Source organism: Anolis carolinensis, chromosome 1 (assembly GCF_035594765.1).
Source record: "Anolis carolinensis isolate JA03-04 chromosome 1, rAnoCar3.1.pri, whole genome shotgun sequence".
In the NCBI taxonomy this organism is placed as follows: domain Eukaryota; kingdom Metazoa; phylum Chordata; class Lepidosauria; order Squamata; family Dactyloidae; genus Anolis; species Anolis carolinensis.
The window spans coordinates 88,542,377-88,555,586 of record NC_085841.1 but is presented as its reverse complement, the minus strand read 5'-3'; the positions used below and the strand labels follow the sequence as shown (position 1 = coordinate 88,555,586).

Sequence of the window (13,210 nt, the reverse complement as noted above, 5' to 3'; positions counted from 1 at the left end):
AATAAACTGCGGATATTCCATCCGGGCCTGGTGTTTTAGTTCCGTCCAGTTTTTTTATCGCCTGTAATATTTCTTTCTCAGAGATTTCCTCATTAAGTATTGCCCTATCCTCTTCAGTTATCTTTTGTAGGTTTAGCTTCCCTAAGTACTCGGTTATTTTTTATTTGTCTACCTGTTCTTTCTTATACAATTCATCATAGAAAATTTTAAATTGGTTCAGGATCTCCTTTTCCTCTACAATTACTTTGTCCCCTATTTTAATTCTATTTATATAGGTTGCATCTTTTTTTTTTCTTAATTTTCTAGAGAGCCACCTCCCTGGTTTATTTGCGTTCTCAAAATGGGTCTGTTTAATAAATTTTAATTGATTTGCTCTCTGTTCTAATTCTAAATGTTCTCGTTCTTTTTGTCTAAATTTAAGTTCTTGTGCTATCTTTAAGTTTTTGGGTTCCGCTTTTAATTTTCTTTCTATTTGTATTATTTTGTCTGTAATCTGGTTCAGCTGTTCTTGTTTCTCTCTCTTTTTCCGTGCTCCTTGTTGTAAAAAGTAACCTCTCATTGTGGCTTTACTCGCGTCCCATATTATGTAAGGAGGTGTCTCTTGGTTGTTATTTATCCTAAAAAATTCCTCTAGGATCTTCTTATTATTCTCTATATCTTCTTTCTTTTTCAATAAGTTTCCATCTAATCTCCACCTCCAGCTATTTTCTTTTTGATTTATTATTAACTCCAGGGGGCAATGGTCTGAATACTGCCGTGGGAGGATGTTGACTTTCTTCACACACAGTGCTATTTGTTTTGAGACCCAGACCATATCTATGCGGGACCAACTTTTGTGTCTCTCTGAGAAGAAGGTGTAGTCCCTTTCTTTCTCGTGTTGCCATCTCCAGATGTCCATCAAATCGTATTCCCCTTTAAAGTTTTGAAATTCTCTAGATAGTGTTCCTTTATTTTTTTTAATTCTGTTTCCTTTACTTGGGTTTTTATCTATCTCACTGTTTAGTACTCCATTAAAGTCGCCCATCACTATTAGGTTATCAAATTCCTTGTCTCCTATCAATTCTTTTAATCTTTTAATAAATGATGACTTACTATCATTAGGGGCGTATATATTACATAATAATATTCTGGTTTTTTCTATTTCGATGGTGACACCTAAGATCCTACCCTCGTTATCTTTGAATGCTAATTGTGCAGGGATATTGGGGTTGATGTATGTCACTACTCCCCTTTTCTTTTGGATGTCTGATGAGAAGAATTCTTGGCCTAATCTTTGTTGGGTTAGTAGTTTCGTATGGTCCCGTTTAATGTGTGTCTCTTGAAGAGAGACTATGTCATAATTGAGTTTTTTAAGTGAGTCCATTATTTTATTCCGTTTTTGGGGGACATTCAATCCGTTCACATTACAACTATAGATTTTAATTTTCCTTTTCATGTTGATTCCTCACCGTTTTCACTTTCTCCTTGCCCTTCTTCCTCTGAGCGTGGTATTGAATTCTCCTCGATTTCAGTATCTGCTGCCAATTCATCATCCATCGTTGTGTTCCTTCTTCTTTCTGTTCCTTGCCTCAATGGGTCCTTTTGGTCTATCTGAATTAATGTGTCTTCCTCCGTAGGGTCCTGAGCTTTTTTGTTTTGTTTCTTCCGTCTATTGTCCCCTTCATTATGTCATTTCTTGTCTTCTGAGTCTTTCTCCTCCATTTCCTTCTTTAATTTTTGATAGAAGTATTCAGCTTTCCCTTCCGATGTTATCCAAAATTTTTGTCCCCTATAGGTAGTCATGAGTCCTTCAGTCCTCTCCCATCTGAACCTTAAGTTGTATTTTTTTAATTCATCGACCAAAAATAAGTATTTTCTTCTCCTGTTCAGAGTTTCAGTGGGATATTCCTTCAAGATTGCTATCTTTTTGCCTTTAAATATTACTGGTTGGTCATTGTTTACCTTCAATATTTCATCTCTAAAGATTTTTTTTGTGAAGTTCACTATTACATCTCGTGGGGTTTTGTTTCTTTTCACGTAATTGGTGTTAATTCTGTAGACCCGATCTGTTCTGTCCTCTGCTTCTTCTATTGGACACTGGAGCATATTCGATATTATTTCAATTGTTGTTTTTCTTATATCTTCTTTTGAATCCTCCCATATGTTGCGGAATCTCAGTTGGTATTCTAATTCTTTCGATTCCATCCATTCTTGTTTAACTTCTAGTTTGCTAGTCCTTAGATCCATTCTCTCCATCTCCCTCTGTATTTTGTCATGTGCTTCCTTAAGTTCTTTTTTATCGCGTTTCAGTTCTTTAAGATCCTGATTTAGACTTTCAATCTCCTGTTTCATTCCCTTCAATTCCACTTTAATTTCCTTCTTAAAATCTAGCATTTCTTCTTGCGCAATTTTTTGATAGGCATCTTGCTTCTCTTGCATGCGTTGGAGTTCTCTCAGAATTGTTTCTGTCATTTCTCTTACTTGACTCTCTTCTGAAATGGAAGCTCTTTTTTGAGTTATCTTTAAATCCTTAGCCTCTTTCTCACTTCTCAATCTATAAGTCATCTCTGTTTCTTTTATGATGTAATCTTAGTCTTAACTATCTCTCTTTAATTATCTTTAATTGTCTCTTCTTTTATAAGTTTTATAAGTTTCCCAGTACTCACCTTCCCCTCCTATCGGGATCTTTCGCTCTCCAGTGGGTCCGTTTTTTTCTCTCTGCTATTTCCTCGCAAGGTGAGGGCTTTTTATTTCCGCCTTCAAATCTATGTATTTTTGCCTCTAGTCTTCAAATCGGGCCTTTATTTTGTTTTATTTTGTTTTCTCGCGAGATTTTCCTGTCCTTGCGTTTCTCTTCTTCTCGCGGTTTCTCCTCCTCTCACCCTCTCGTGGCTTCTCTCTATTGCGTGAAGTCCTCCCACCTCCCTCTCTTTATTCTTGGCTTCTTTCCAGACTGGACTTCTGGGGCCTCGCCACTCCTCCCGTTTCACCAATGGCGTTTTCAAGGTCAGGCTCTTCTGGTCGCCATATTCTTTTAATTTCCTTTAGTTTCTTTGGGTCTTTAGAGCCTTTAGCCCCTGGCCTTCTTAAATGTTTCTTACTTTTGGGGTTTATTCCTTCTGTTTGTATAACCATGTATGCATTTGGTGTCCCTTAATCTGCTCGTGTCTTTATCCCAGCGTTTAGTTCCAGTCTTTCCTGTGCCTTCCCACCACCTCTTTGTAGGTCCCGACCCACTCGGATCTTTAAAGTTGAATATAGAACTCCTCAAATGAAGTTTCTTACCCTTCGTCCATAAGACTCTCTCTCTTTTCTGCACGTGTTTAAATTCTCAATTGGGAGTATGCGTGGGGTCGGAGATATGTCGTGCGGCATCAGCTCGCCGACTAGCCAACTCCGCGGTCCGCCGTACTCTGAGACACCCGAATTACCGGACCTTTCCAGAGCTCCCCCTTGATGGAGGAGGCCCTTTTTAGGCCGTTGGCCGGGGCCTTGAGTTCCGCTGTCTCTCTGCTATAATCCGCCAGAGAGAGGGAGCAACCGCTCTACCCAACCGCGTTGGAGAGGCTGGTCCCCTGATAGAGCCTCAGTGAGACCGACTCTCCGCCATATTCCACGCACCGGAAGGTTTGTTTTCAAGACATTTAATATAATATTGTGTAGTTTGATACAATAACTTGGGAGTTTGTCTATTTGAGAACACCTTTCTTGGGCAAGATGGTTTGTTGTTGAACTGATTATCTTATATAAGTTTATTGCAATTGTGAATAGCGTAGGTTTTAATTTTTTTTTTTAACTGGTGGCATCTTTTCTCTTTCCTTCATCAATTTATTTCATAATCATTGTGTCTCTATATGTTCTTGGATAAAATGTCTTAATGTTTTAGTCTAACTTGTTTTACAATAACAAAAATAAACAACACCATAAAAAGCATTTTTACCATAAACATTGCCACCGAAGTAGATATGTACTCAAGCTATGTCACTATAAGGGTTATTTTCTCTCATTTCAATGAGAAAGCATAAACATTGATGGCTGTCAAACGTCTGAAGGTGCTTGTTCTGAGATGCTCCTGCAATATTGTGTGAACTTCCCTTTATACTTTCAGGGCATTTTCTCATATTTAATTTTCCATCCCTTCAACTGCACTGCTTTGAAAGGGGCAGTTCTGATTAAATCTCTTTTATCACACTTTTTAAGCTGCTTTTGCAATGATGTCCCAGTTTTTCTCTCATTCCAAGCAAATTTCAACTGCTACAAGCTGTTCAATGTACAAAAGTAGTCTGTTCACAATGAACTCATCTGGGAGAGAGGGGAGGAAAGGGGAAAGTAGAATCCCACTCTTTCCAGTAAGTTCAGGCAATAATGAACTGTTGCAGCAGAGTCTTCCACATTAAACATGTTTGCCATCTTGATCTCACTCTGATGTTGCTTGGTCATGTTTCTCTTGGTTTTCATCAGTGAAATGTTGGAAAACATGGTCAAATGTCTGATCTTTTCTGAAGTCCAGAACTTGGATCTGGACCTCTGTGTATCAGAAGAGTCATACCTAAGACATGGAGGAGTGGGGGCGTAATGAATTGCAAACTTTCCATTATTCTTCCCTTGCCATACATTGTAAAAGTTAGCTAGTTCAAGCTTTAATAGGAGCTGCCTCCACAATACTGTGGACAACTGTATATTATGGTAGCTTGTGCTGATATTATCAGTAATAACTTACATACAAATTTTGTATCTGCCATTCCAGTATAATACATGGAAACCACAGCAGGTTGTAGTTTGAGCTTGGAAGAATGGAACTCATTCTATTCCTATTTTATCAGAAGAATCCCTCATTTGATCAGAAATCTTCTGTGGATGGAAGGAACCCTTGTATTTATAATAGGAAAAGTTTCAATCTTTCCCATTTTCTCTAAGAAGCTATGGATAGAAAATTTCTGGTATATCTCAAGTAAAGGGAAAGAGCACACTGAAATTGTGTGCTACAGCTACAGCACAATGCTTAAAGTAAAATATTCTCTTAGTGTTATTTTCGCCATGGGTGACTTCAGAATATAGCCTTTCAGACCATTTATCACCAGCAATTTCTTTAAATATTAATGGTGATTTTTGGAATTCCATCCTGCATGAGACTCCCTTAGGAAATTTATTTTGCCTTTCTAATATTGAAAAAACAATTAAAATGTGTTTGAGATATTAAATAGGGAAATATTAAACAGATGGAGTTAGAAAATTGGCATTTAGCCTATCCACAGAGATTAAACTTATTAAAAGCCATAAAAAGGGCCTGGTTCAATGGTTACAAAGCTAGGAGCAAGATTTCAAAGGAGGTTTATTCTGAAATGTAAAAATAGAATAATTGTTATAATTTGAGCAACTTACCCTAGAGAGAACAGTCTGTATTAGAAGCATCAGGCTGTGTAACTGCTAAAACTACCACCTGAAGTGTATCTGCTATATGAAAACTATTTTATGAAACATAATATGTATGTTGTTCATGTTTTTAATGCCCAAGAGATCTTAGAACAATATTAAGAAAATTGCATTTTACAATAAGTTGGATTAAAGATATCTTGGAATATCATTTGTATACATTTTAAAAAGAGAACCCTTGTTAGTATTCCTTGGCCAAAGGCAAATGTTATTCAAATCTGCATTAACTTGGAAATGTAACTCCTGCATTGTTGTGCATTGATCCATCTCTCTAGTATGTGTCTAGAACTACAACAACTAGTATGCAAAAGGAGTTTACAGCCATCCAGCTCTGTCTATTCCAGCCATTGAGATGCCTCAAATATATTCCTGAGAGATGGGGTGTCGTCCAAACCAGCATGGGAAATTCAAAAGTAATTTAACAAGTGGACCCAAGCCACTTCATTTGTATTACTAGTAATGTTTTCTAGCTACTCTCTAAAAGTCATTTTAGAAGCATTTTGATTAAAAAAAACATTATTTAGTTTCTGTGCCACTTTCTCATAATTCCCAATTTTTTAAGAAAATGTCAACAAAAAGGTAGCAAAATAGCAATGAACAACACAACTAGTAAAACAGCATTACAATGAGTAAAAGGAATGAATTACTCTTTAAGCACTGTAATAACAAGAGTGAGCGACGTTTTAGGAAGTAACATCTACTGGTCCACTTGCACAAGGAGAAGTGTTTTGTGATGGCACAAAACCATTCTTAGATACAATCCAATATCCAATAGTTAAGATCAGGAATTTATTGAACTATTCTGTATGAAATTACAAAAACATTGTCCTCTATTTTTCAGAAAATAGATATGACATTCAAGAACTACTGCGTAACTTCTTCAGCTGTGAAATCTCTCCTAATAGATAATTTGAAAAAAATATTTTTCTTTTCTAGAAACTGATTTATAGTCCAGTTAAGAGCACTCTGGGATATCAGATAAGACAATATATATCTTAGTTAGATGTCCCGCATTATCTCGAATATAAAGCTTTTTGAATTCTTTTTAATTTGCTATCTTCACTGAGTGCTGTGTGTATGATTTATGGCCTCTTTCCCAGATTTTCCATCATTTAGGTCCTTTTGTTTCAAAGAGGAAAGTACCATCTGGCTACAAATTTCTGTCTTCCAGTTTTGCAGCAGGCACCATGCTCTTCCACACTGATGTAAATAAATAATGAATAACTTTTATAAAAACTGATGCTTTAGCACTAATCATAATTTTTTTCTTGGCAAACTACATGCCTGATTTGTTGACATGCCTATTTGTTGACATGCCTATTTATCAATAGCCACAGATCTTAAGTTGGAATATTTCTTTTGACAGGAAAGGAATCATTTTGATAGATGTCATAAAAACACCACTGTCATGAAAATATACTTGCAGACCATTTTGAATAATATCCCATAAATAACATATTGAATATCCAATAAACATTCCTATAATCTGTGTATTTTTTCACTTTTAATAGATATTAGACTATTATTTTATCCACAAAGAATGAATGTGAGTAAATTGAGTGTTCCACCAGTATTGCCTCCAGTATAAAGCTAATATGATTTCATGGCTTTTCCATATGCATTGCATCAGTAAAAGTTTCCTTGAAAATAGTGAATGTAAAGTAAATATAAGTAAAACACTCAGTCATGCCCCTATCACTTTCTTCATACACAGACATTTGTTTAGGTTAGACATTTCCCCAACTATAAAAAATTTACAAACATTGTCTATTTCATAATACAAAACCATAGTTTTGGACATTGTAATAACTCTTGGCTTCGATTTTGGAAGACGAGACTTGATATTTCTGGATACTGTTTATATGCATATCTTGGGAAAGTATCTAAGGATATCAGAAAGAAGTTATTCTTGGCATTTCTTTTGATATTGCATCGAAATTAGTTTAATTGTTAACTTGCTGACCGCAAATAAATTCAATATAGTGTGCTGCATTAGTGTTCAACATGAACTGCATAGAGTTTTTTCAGATCTCTGCTAAGCCAGCAAATATATTAGATGCTAGATGGTTGTCTCTAGAAATAAGTTTCTTCAAAGAAATGTTATAAGGATAAAGTGAGCCTTCCCTCATGTTTATGGAATACCTTTCAAAGAAAAGCAGGTTACACAGACTTACCAGAATATGCCTAAACTGTTATATAGCATGGTTCTATCAATAAAAAGTAACACTACAGGATATTTCAGCAAATGTAATAAATGAAATGAACTACAAATAAAGTGAGCAGTGAACAGAAAAACTAAGTTGAATGGATTTAAGTTAAGTGGATTTCTTCTTTCCTTCTTTTAAGAAAATGGAGATAACCTAAAGGGAATGCAGAATAGGTTGCAAGATGCAGAGGAAAAAAACTCTGATCTCCTGAGAGCTTTGAATGATACACTGGGAAAACTGTCAGCAATTCCTAATGGTAAGTACTGGATTTGTGATTACAGTTTGTGAAAATCTGTGGTACAAACTGCTCCATAAACCCAGATATACTTTTCTTGATGACCCATCTGTTCATATTTATAGTATTGCTCCATTTTTACTATCCCTCATGGCACGACTCTAACACAATAGAGATCATGCTGTGAGCGAGTCATCATGTCTCTATGTACCCAGTTAGATTTGAGTGTGCAACATCAAACATAGATTTATTTTACAGGGGGCACAGAACTTGCATAATGTGCCAGACTTTTTGTTGTTTTTAATTTGTTTAAACTGGTTTTAATTTTTTGTATGCTTTTAATTTTAGCTATGTTTGGTTTAGCTGTTGCAAGCCTCCTTGAGATACTGGGGAAATAGTGGGATATAATAATAATAATATTATAATAATAATACTTTTATCTATATCTTGCCCCATCTCCCCAAGGGAACTCGGAGTGGCTTACAGCAATGTGAATTATACAATAATAAACAATAAAACAAATAACCAATTTAAATTAAATCAACAAAATTAACAATACAAAATCTATCCAAAGTGAACCAAAACATATTAAATCAACACAACAATCAACCATAAATAAACAGGGATTGTATCATATAAAAGCAAATATCTTTCCACTGCTCTGGTTGATGGAACCAATGAACAAGTAAACAAATACAAAAACAACAATGACATAACCTCAAACTGAAAACAAACATGAAGCGTTCTCACCGAGACTAAGGGAAATTAATCTCCTTATTGTATATACAACTGTCCTTCCTTGCTATACTGTGGTGGTTTGATTTCTTTTCTCTTAACAGTACACAATTGATGTCCTGTTCCTTCAAGGGTGGTCTACTTGAAGGAATGGAAATCCCATTTCATGGCTCAGAAATAAGTGTTAGCTCTAGTAAGAAGTGCCAAAGTGCTGGAGTGAGATACATTTCCAAGTTTGTTTGTTTTTCTTTTTAAAAAACTTGCACTTTTTGAATGCACACTCTCACACACTTATATACTCCATTCAGCAAGTTCTCTCTTTTAGCTCTTTGAGAATGCTGGCATGCTGTGTGCCACCAGAGAATGAATACTTACTATTCATTTTTCCTCTGGTCTGCCAGGACTCAGGAGCTGTCACTTTCATATCACCCTTAGAAGGCTAAATCTAGAAGTTATTTTTTAAATAAAGCCCACTGTCTGCCAATCTATCATTTCTGTAGTTCATTTCCCAATAGTGCTTCTACTTGCCGCTAACTAAAGCAAGCAAATACTGAAGCAACACCAGTTATTCAGGGAAGAGACAATCTTGTTAGGCAAAGTTCATCATTTCTGCAGAAATATTAAAAACCTGTTTATGGAAGGGACTGAAATTGGCGGACATGCTTTGTATCCAAAGGATGTAAAATTAGAAGCCAAGATCAGCTGCCAGTATTCTATTCATATAACGTAAACTGGCATGACACCATAGGTATGTTGCCATATTTTAGAGTGGAAAGAGCCATTCTTTGTGGTGAGGGGGTGAAGAGAAACCAACAGAATTATACGAGGCTCTGATTCAACAAAGTTGCAATCTAATTAAACTAACTCACTAGCATCTGTGCTCTTTCTTTTGCCAGTGCAGGTGACAGAGTGATTTCAGGGTGATGGAGGCAGAAGCTGTAAAAATTATGAAACCATGACAGAAGTTTGCTCACATGGAAATAATATATGCAAGTTAGAATGTGAAAGTTTAGATTTGAGTCTAATTTGTATGATTTTTGGCACTCTAAATAATGTGTATTTATAATTTATTTAATGTTACAGAACTGATAAACCAAGGTTCCAATCCATTGACAATTTTCCCTTCAATTAATAGTTAGCTAGACTTATCTTAGTATCATTTGATGAAAACATTGAAATAGTGTGAGAACAGACTAGTCAATGTTGGCTCTATAATGAACAAACGGGTTCCATGATAATAAGATCAATTAACTACATGATATATTCCCTTTGATTAAATGGTAATAAATATATTTTGCATTTAAAATTTAATAGACTTCCCTGTTTAATGACTTGGACTTCTTGGCAAGACCATCATGTCTCCTTTCAAAATCAAAGGGTTTTATTGATAGAATTGTTACTAATAACAGATTCAGGGATGGTTATCTGTGCATTTAATAACTGGATTTCTGTTGCAAGTCCGAATTAGAGTAGGTCCATTAAATCAATGGGATTTACAGTGGGATATATGTGACTCACTATTCAACAACTGGAATTAACCAACTGGATTTCATCGTAGCATAGTAAACCTACGTTAGGTTGAACTATATTCCCACCTGATTTACTGAGCTCTGTATATGGCCACTCCTTGGTGTCTTGGGGTCAGGCAGAGTTACATAAGCATCTGGCTACATACCGATCACTCAGAAAGTGATTTTGTATCTGGCTACAAGAAATGCTACTATGATCCTTTCCATTACCAGTGAAGCAGGGAATAGCATTCCAGGGGCCTTCAAAAGCTGCTCAGTAAGTCAGGGTGGAGCTTTTGCAGACTGCAGAGGAAAAAGGGAATATCCGCCCTTTTAGCACCAAAATCAGGACACAGCACACTTAAATGAAACATATACATGTAATAGGATGCCAGGCAACATGTGTTAGGTGTCTCTCATGTTTCTGATATTCTGCTTCCTGCTTACAGATACAGCTGCCAAGGTGCAAGCAGTCAAGGAGAAAGCTAGACAAGCTAATGATACAGCAAATGATGTACTGGCTAGAATCAGAGATCTCAACAAGAATCTCCTAGGCTTAAAAGACAACTACCGGAAACTTGCTGATGATGCAGCCAAAACAAATGCTGTAGTGAAAGATCCCGCCAAAAACAGTAGGACTTTATTATATATATTATATAGCATTATTTCTTTATCTGTTTTCATAGTCACAAGTTTTCCCTTCCTTTGAGAGAATTATTTTCTATACTACTGGAGTCTTGTCATTTTGTATTTTTTAGTTGTCACCTTCCAAGCCATATTCCATATTTGCAACCATTTCTTAGCTATTTTTATACTTCAAATGGCACATGCCAAGTATAGGATCCATTCTCTAAGTTCTTAAAATGCTTCAATTAATATGAAAATTTTTAGCTGAGAATGTTAATAATGGGAAAGTCCTTGAAAGATCATTCCCAGGGTAGTGGAAATAATGGCAAACTTTTGTAGTATGAACATTTTAATTTGGTCTATGAGCTAACCTTTAAAGGGGAAAAGTATACGAGAGGAGTTTAATAAAGCTGTCTTTTGGTTGTAGAAGATGTATTATAGCCTCTTGGGTAATACAGCTATGTTAAGAGCATATTTTATGCTGATCCTTTAGTTATATTCATTGAGTATCACTGTGTTGAACTGAAGGAAAATTGAGTATGAATGTCTCCAGCTCTACTTTATGACCTTTCCCATTGCAATGGCACAGGAAAGTTACCATCCATTTCCATTGAATATCTGTTATAAGTGGGAGCAAGGAGGATTAAGAATGTTGATAGACTTTCAAAGCTATGATATACATGAGCTCTTAAATTCTGTAATGACATTTCCCTGTTTAGTGTTTAGAAATATTTTTTTTACTTTCTGGCATATGTTAAGTGACAATATGTCTATAAGACAAAGTTTTTTTCATTTTCTTGGAAAATCTCATTATATTTGTTTGTATGTGGGGAAGAAAGAGATGCTCTTTATGGAAGAAGTTGGGGAGAAATACCAAAGGGGAATTTAAGTTATTAAATGTATGTGTGTATGTTGTTAAATTAAGGAGTTACACTGCCAAAATCTCCACAAACTTCTGCTTGCTTATTTATGTATGGGAATACTTCTAATTTGATTTAAGGTTTTTGATCTTTATGTGATCTAGTATGTTTCTCCTCTGATTTTGTTTGGTTTATTTATTTGGTGGGGAGAACTCACAGAAACTGATCTGTGTAATATGACTATATCAGTTGGCCACCTTAAATCAAATATAGAATATAGTTAGCAGTAGCTCTGCACCAGTTAAATATTGGCCAACTCAGAGTTTTAAACAACATGGTTTTGTTGAAGCTAACTACGAATGAGATAACTTAAAAAATGAAAAGGGAACGGTGGGAGATATGATAAAGAAGAACAAAAGAGCATGTAAAAAAGAGTAATAAGGCTCATCTTTGGTATGAATTTTTACTAGGTGTGTCTGCCTTCAACTGGCTTATCAACTTATTATGGCCCCATGAATTCCATAGGATTTTCTCAGACAAAGAATACTCAGGGTTGATTTGCCCCTGAAATACAGCACCTGGAGATTTCTCACTCAAGTGCTGGCCTGCCTAAATTATAAGATCAAATAAGATCCACAATTCTATACACATCAGCCCAAGATAGGAGTCCAAGATAGGAGCGGGTTAAACCCTTGTGCTGGCAGGACTGCTGACTAAAAGGTCAGTGGATTAACCCAGGGAGCACGGTGAGCTCCCATCTGTCAGCTCCAGCTTCCCATGCAGGGAGATGAGAGAAGCCTCCCACAGGATAGTGAAACATCCGGGCATCCCCTGGGCAACGTCCTTGCAGATGGCCAATTCTCTCACACCAGAAGCGACTTGCAGTTTCTCAAGTCACTCCTGACACACAAAAAAGCTCAAGGTAAATCTCACTGAATTGAGTAGGACTTACATCTAACAATGTAATGACTATCTGGACTGTGTGTGTACACACACCATGTGTCAAATCACAAGTACCTATGTGCTAGCTAGGCAATGAACTCTTCCGGTTTTATGTTCACTGATCCATTTGTTGTGTTAATGTTTGTCTTTCAAACTCACTGTCTTACATGTTTTTTCTTCTTCTTTTTTTAAATCATCAAAACTTGCCTACAGGAATCAGTACGTATAAGGTTTTAATTTTATCACTTCCCCTTTTTGATGTTTTCCTCTTTCTGTATTTCTGTGCTTCATTAGTTTTTTCAAAAGTACTTGCATAGTACTTATGCAAGATAGTACATTAAAATAGCTAACTATTATGCTCTGACCAATATTCCAGCAATGGTACAAACACTCCCATTCAGACTAGTGACCTGTGAAAAATTTATCAGATCAGGGCATTTTCTGATGTTACATGTCCATGCCATATTTATGTATCATAATCACAGTTGAGAAATGAAATTAAGAATGGCAGAAGGTACTATTCATCATCAAGTTAAAAAAAAAAGTCAGAAAACACTGAGAATTTTGGAAACCCTTCTTTGGAAGCTGTCTATGTTCTAGCAAGTCAGATTCACAGCTACACCCCCCAATGTGACACAGAAACCTTTTGTACCTTGGAGATGCACAAACAGGAATATAACATTA

The 13,210-nt window shown here is 36.0% G+C and overlaps 1 protein-coding gene and 1 long non-coding RNA gene across 2 annotated transcripts in view; one reads left to right on the top strand and one right to left on the bottom strand.

Annotated features, from left to right (window-relative positions):
* Nucleotides 1-13,210, top strand: part of lama2 (laminin subunit alpha 2) — a 630,991-nt gene that overhangs the window by 525,348 nt on the left and 92,433 nt on the right. The window contains 2 exon segments of the mRNA XM_062978830.1: nt 7,759-7,875; nt 10,547-10,729. Coding sequence (XP_062834900.1) covers nt 7,759-7,875; nt 10,547-10,729 — 300 coding nt within the window.
* LOC134298468 (uncharacterized) overlaps nt 1-13,210 on the bottom strand; it is a 46,362-nt gene that overhangs the window by 2,668 nt on the left and 30,484 nt on the right. The gene's annotated exons all lie outside the window — the stretch shown is intronic.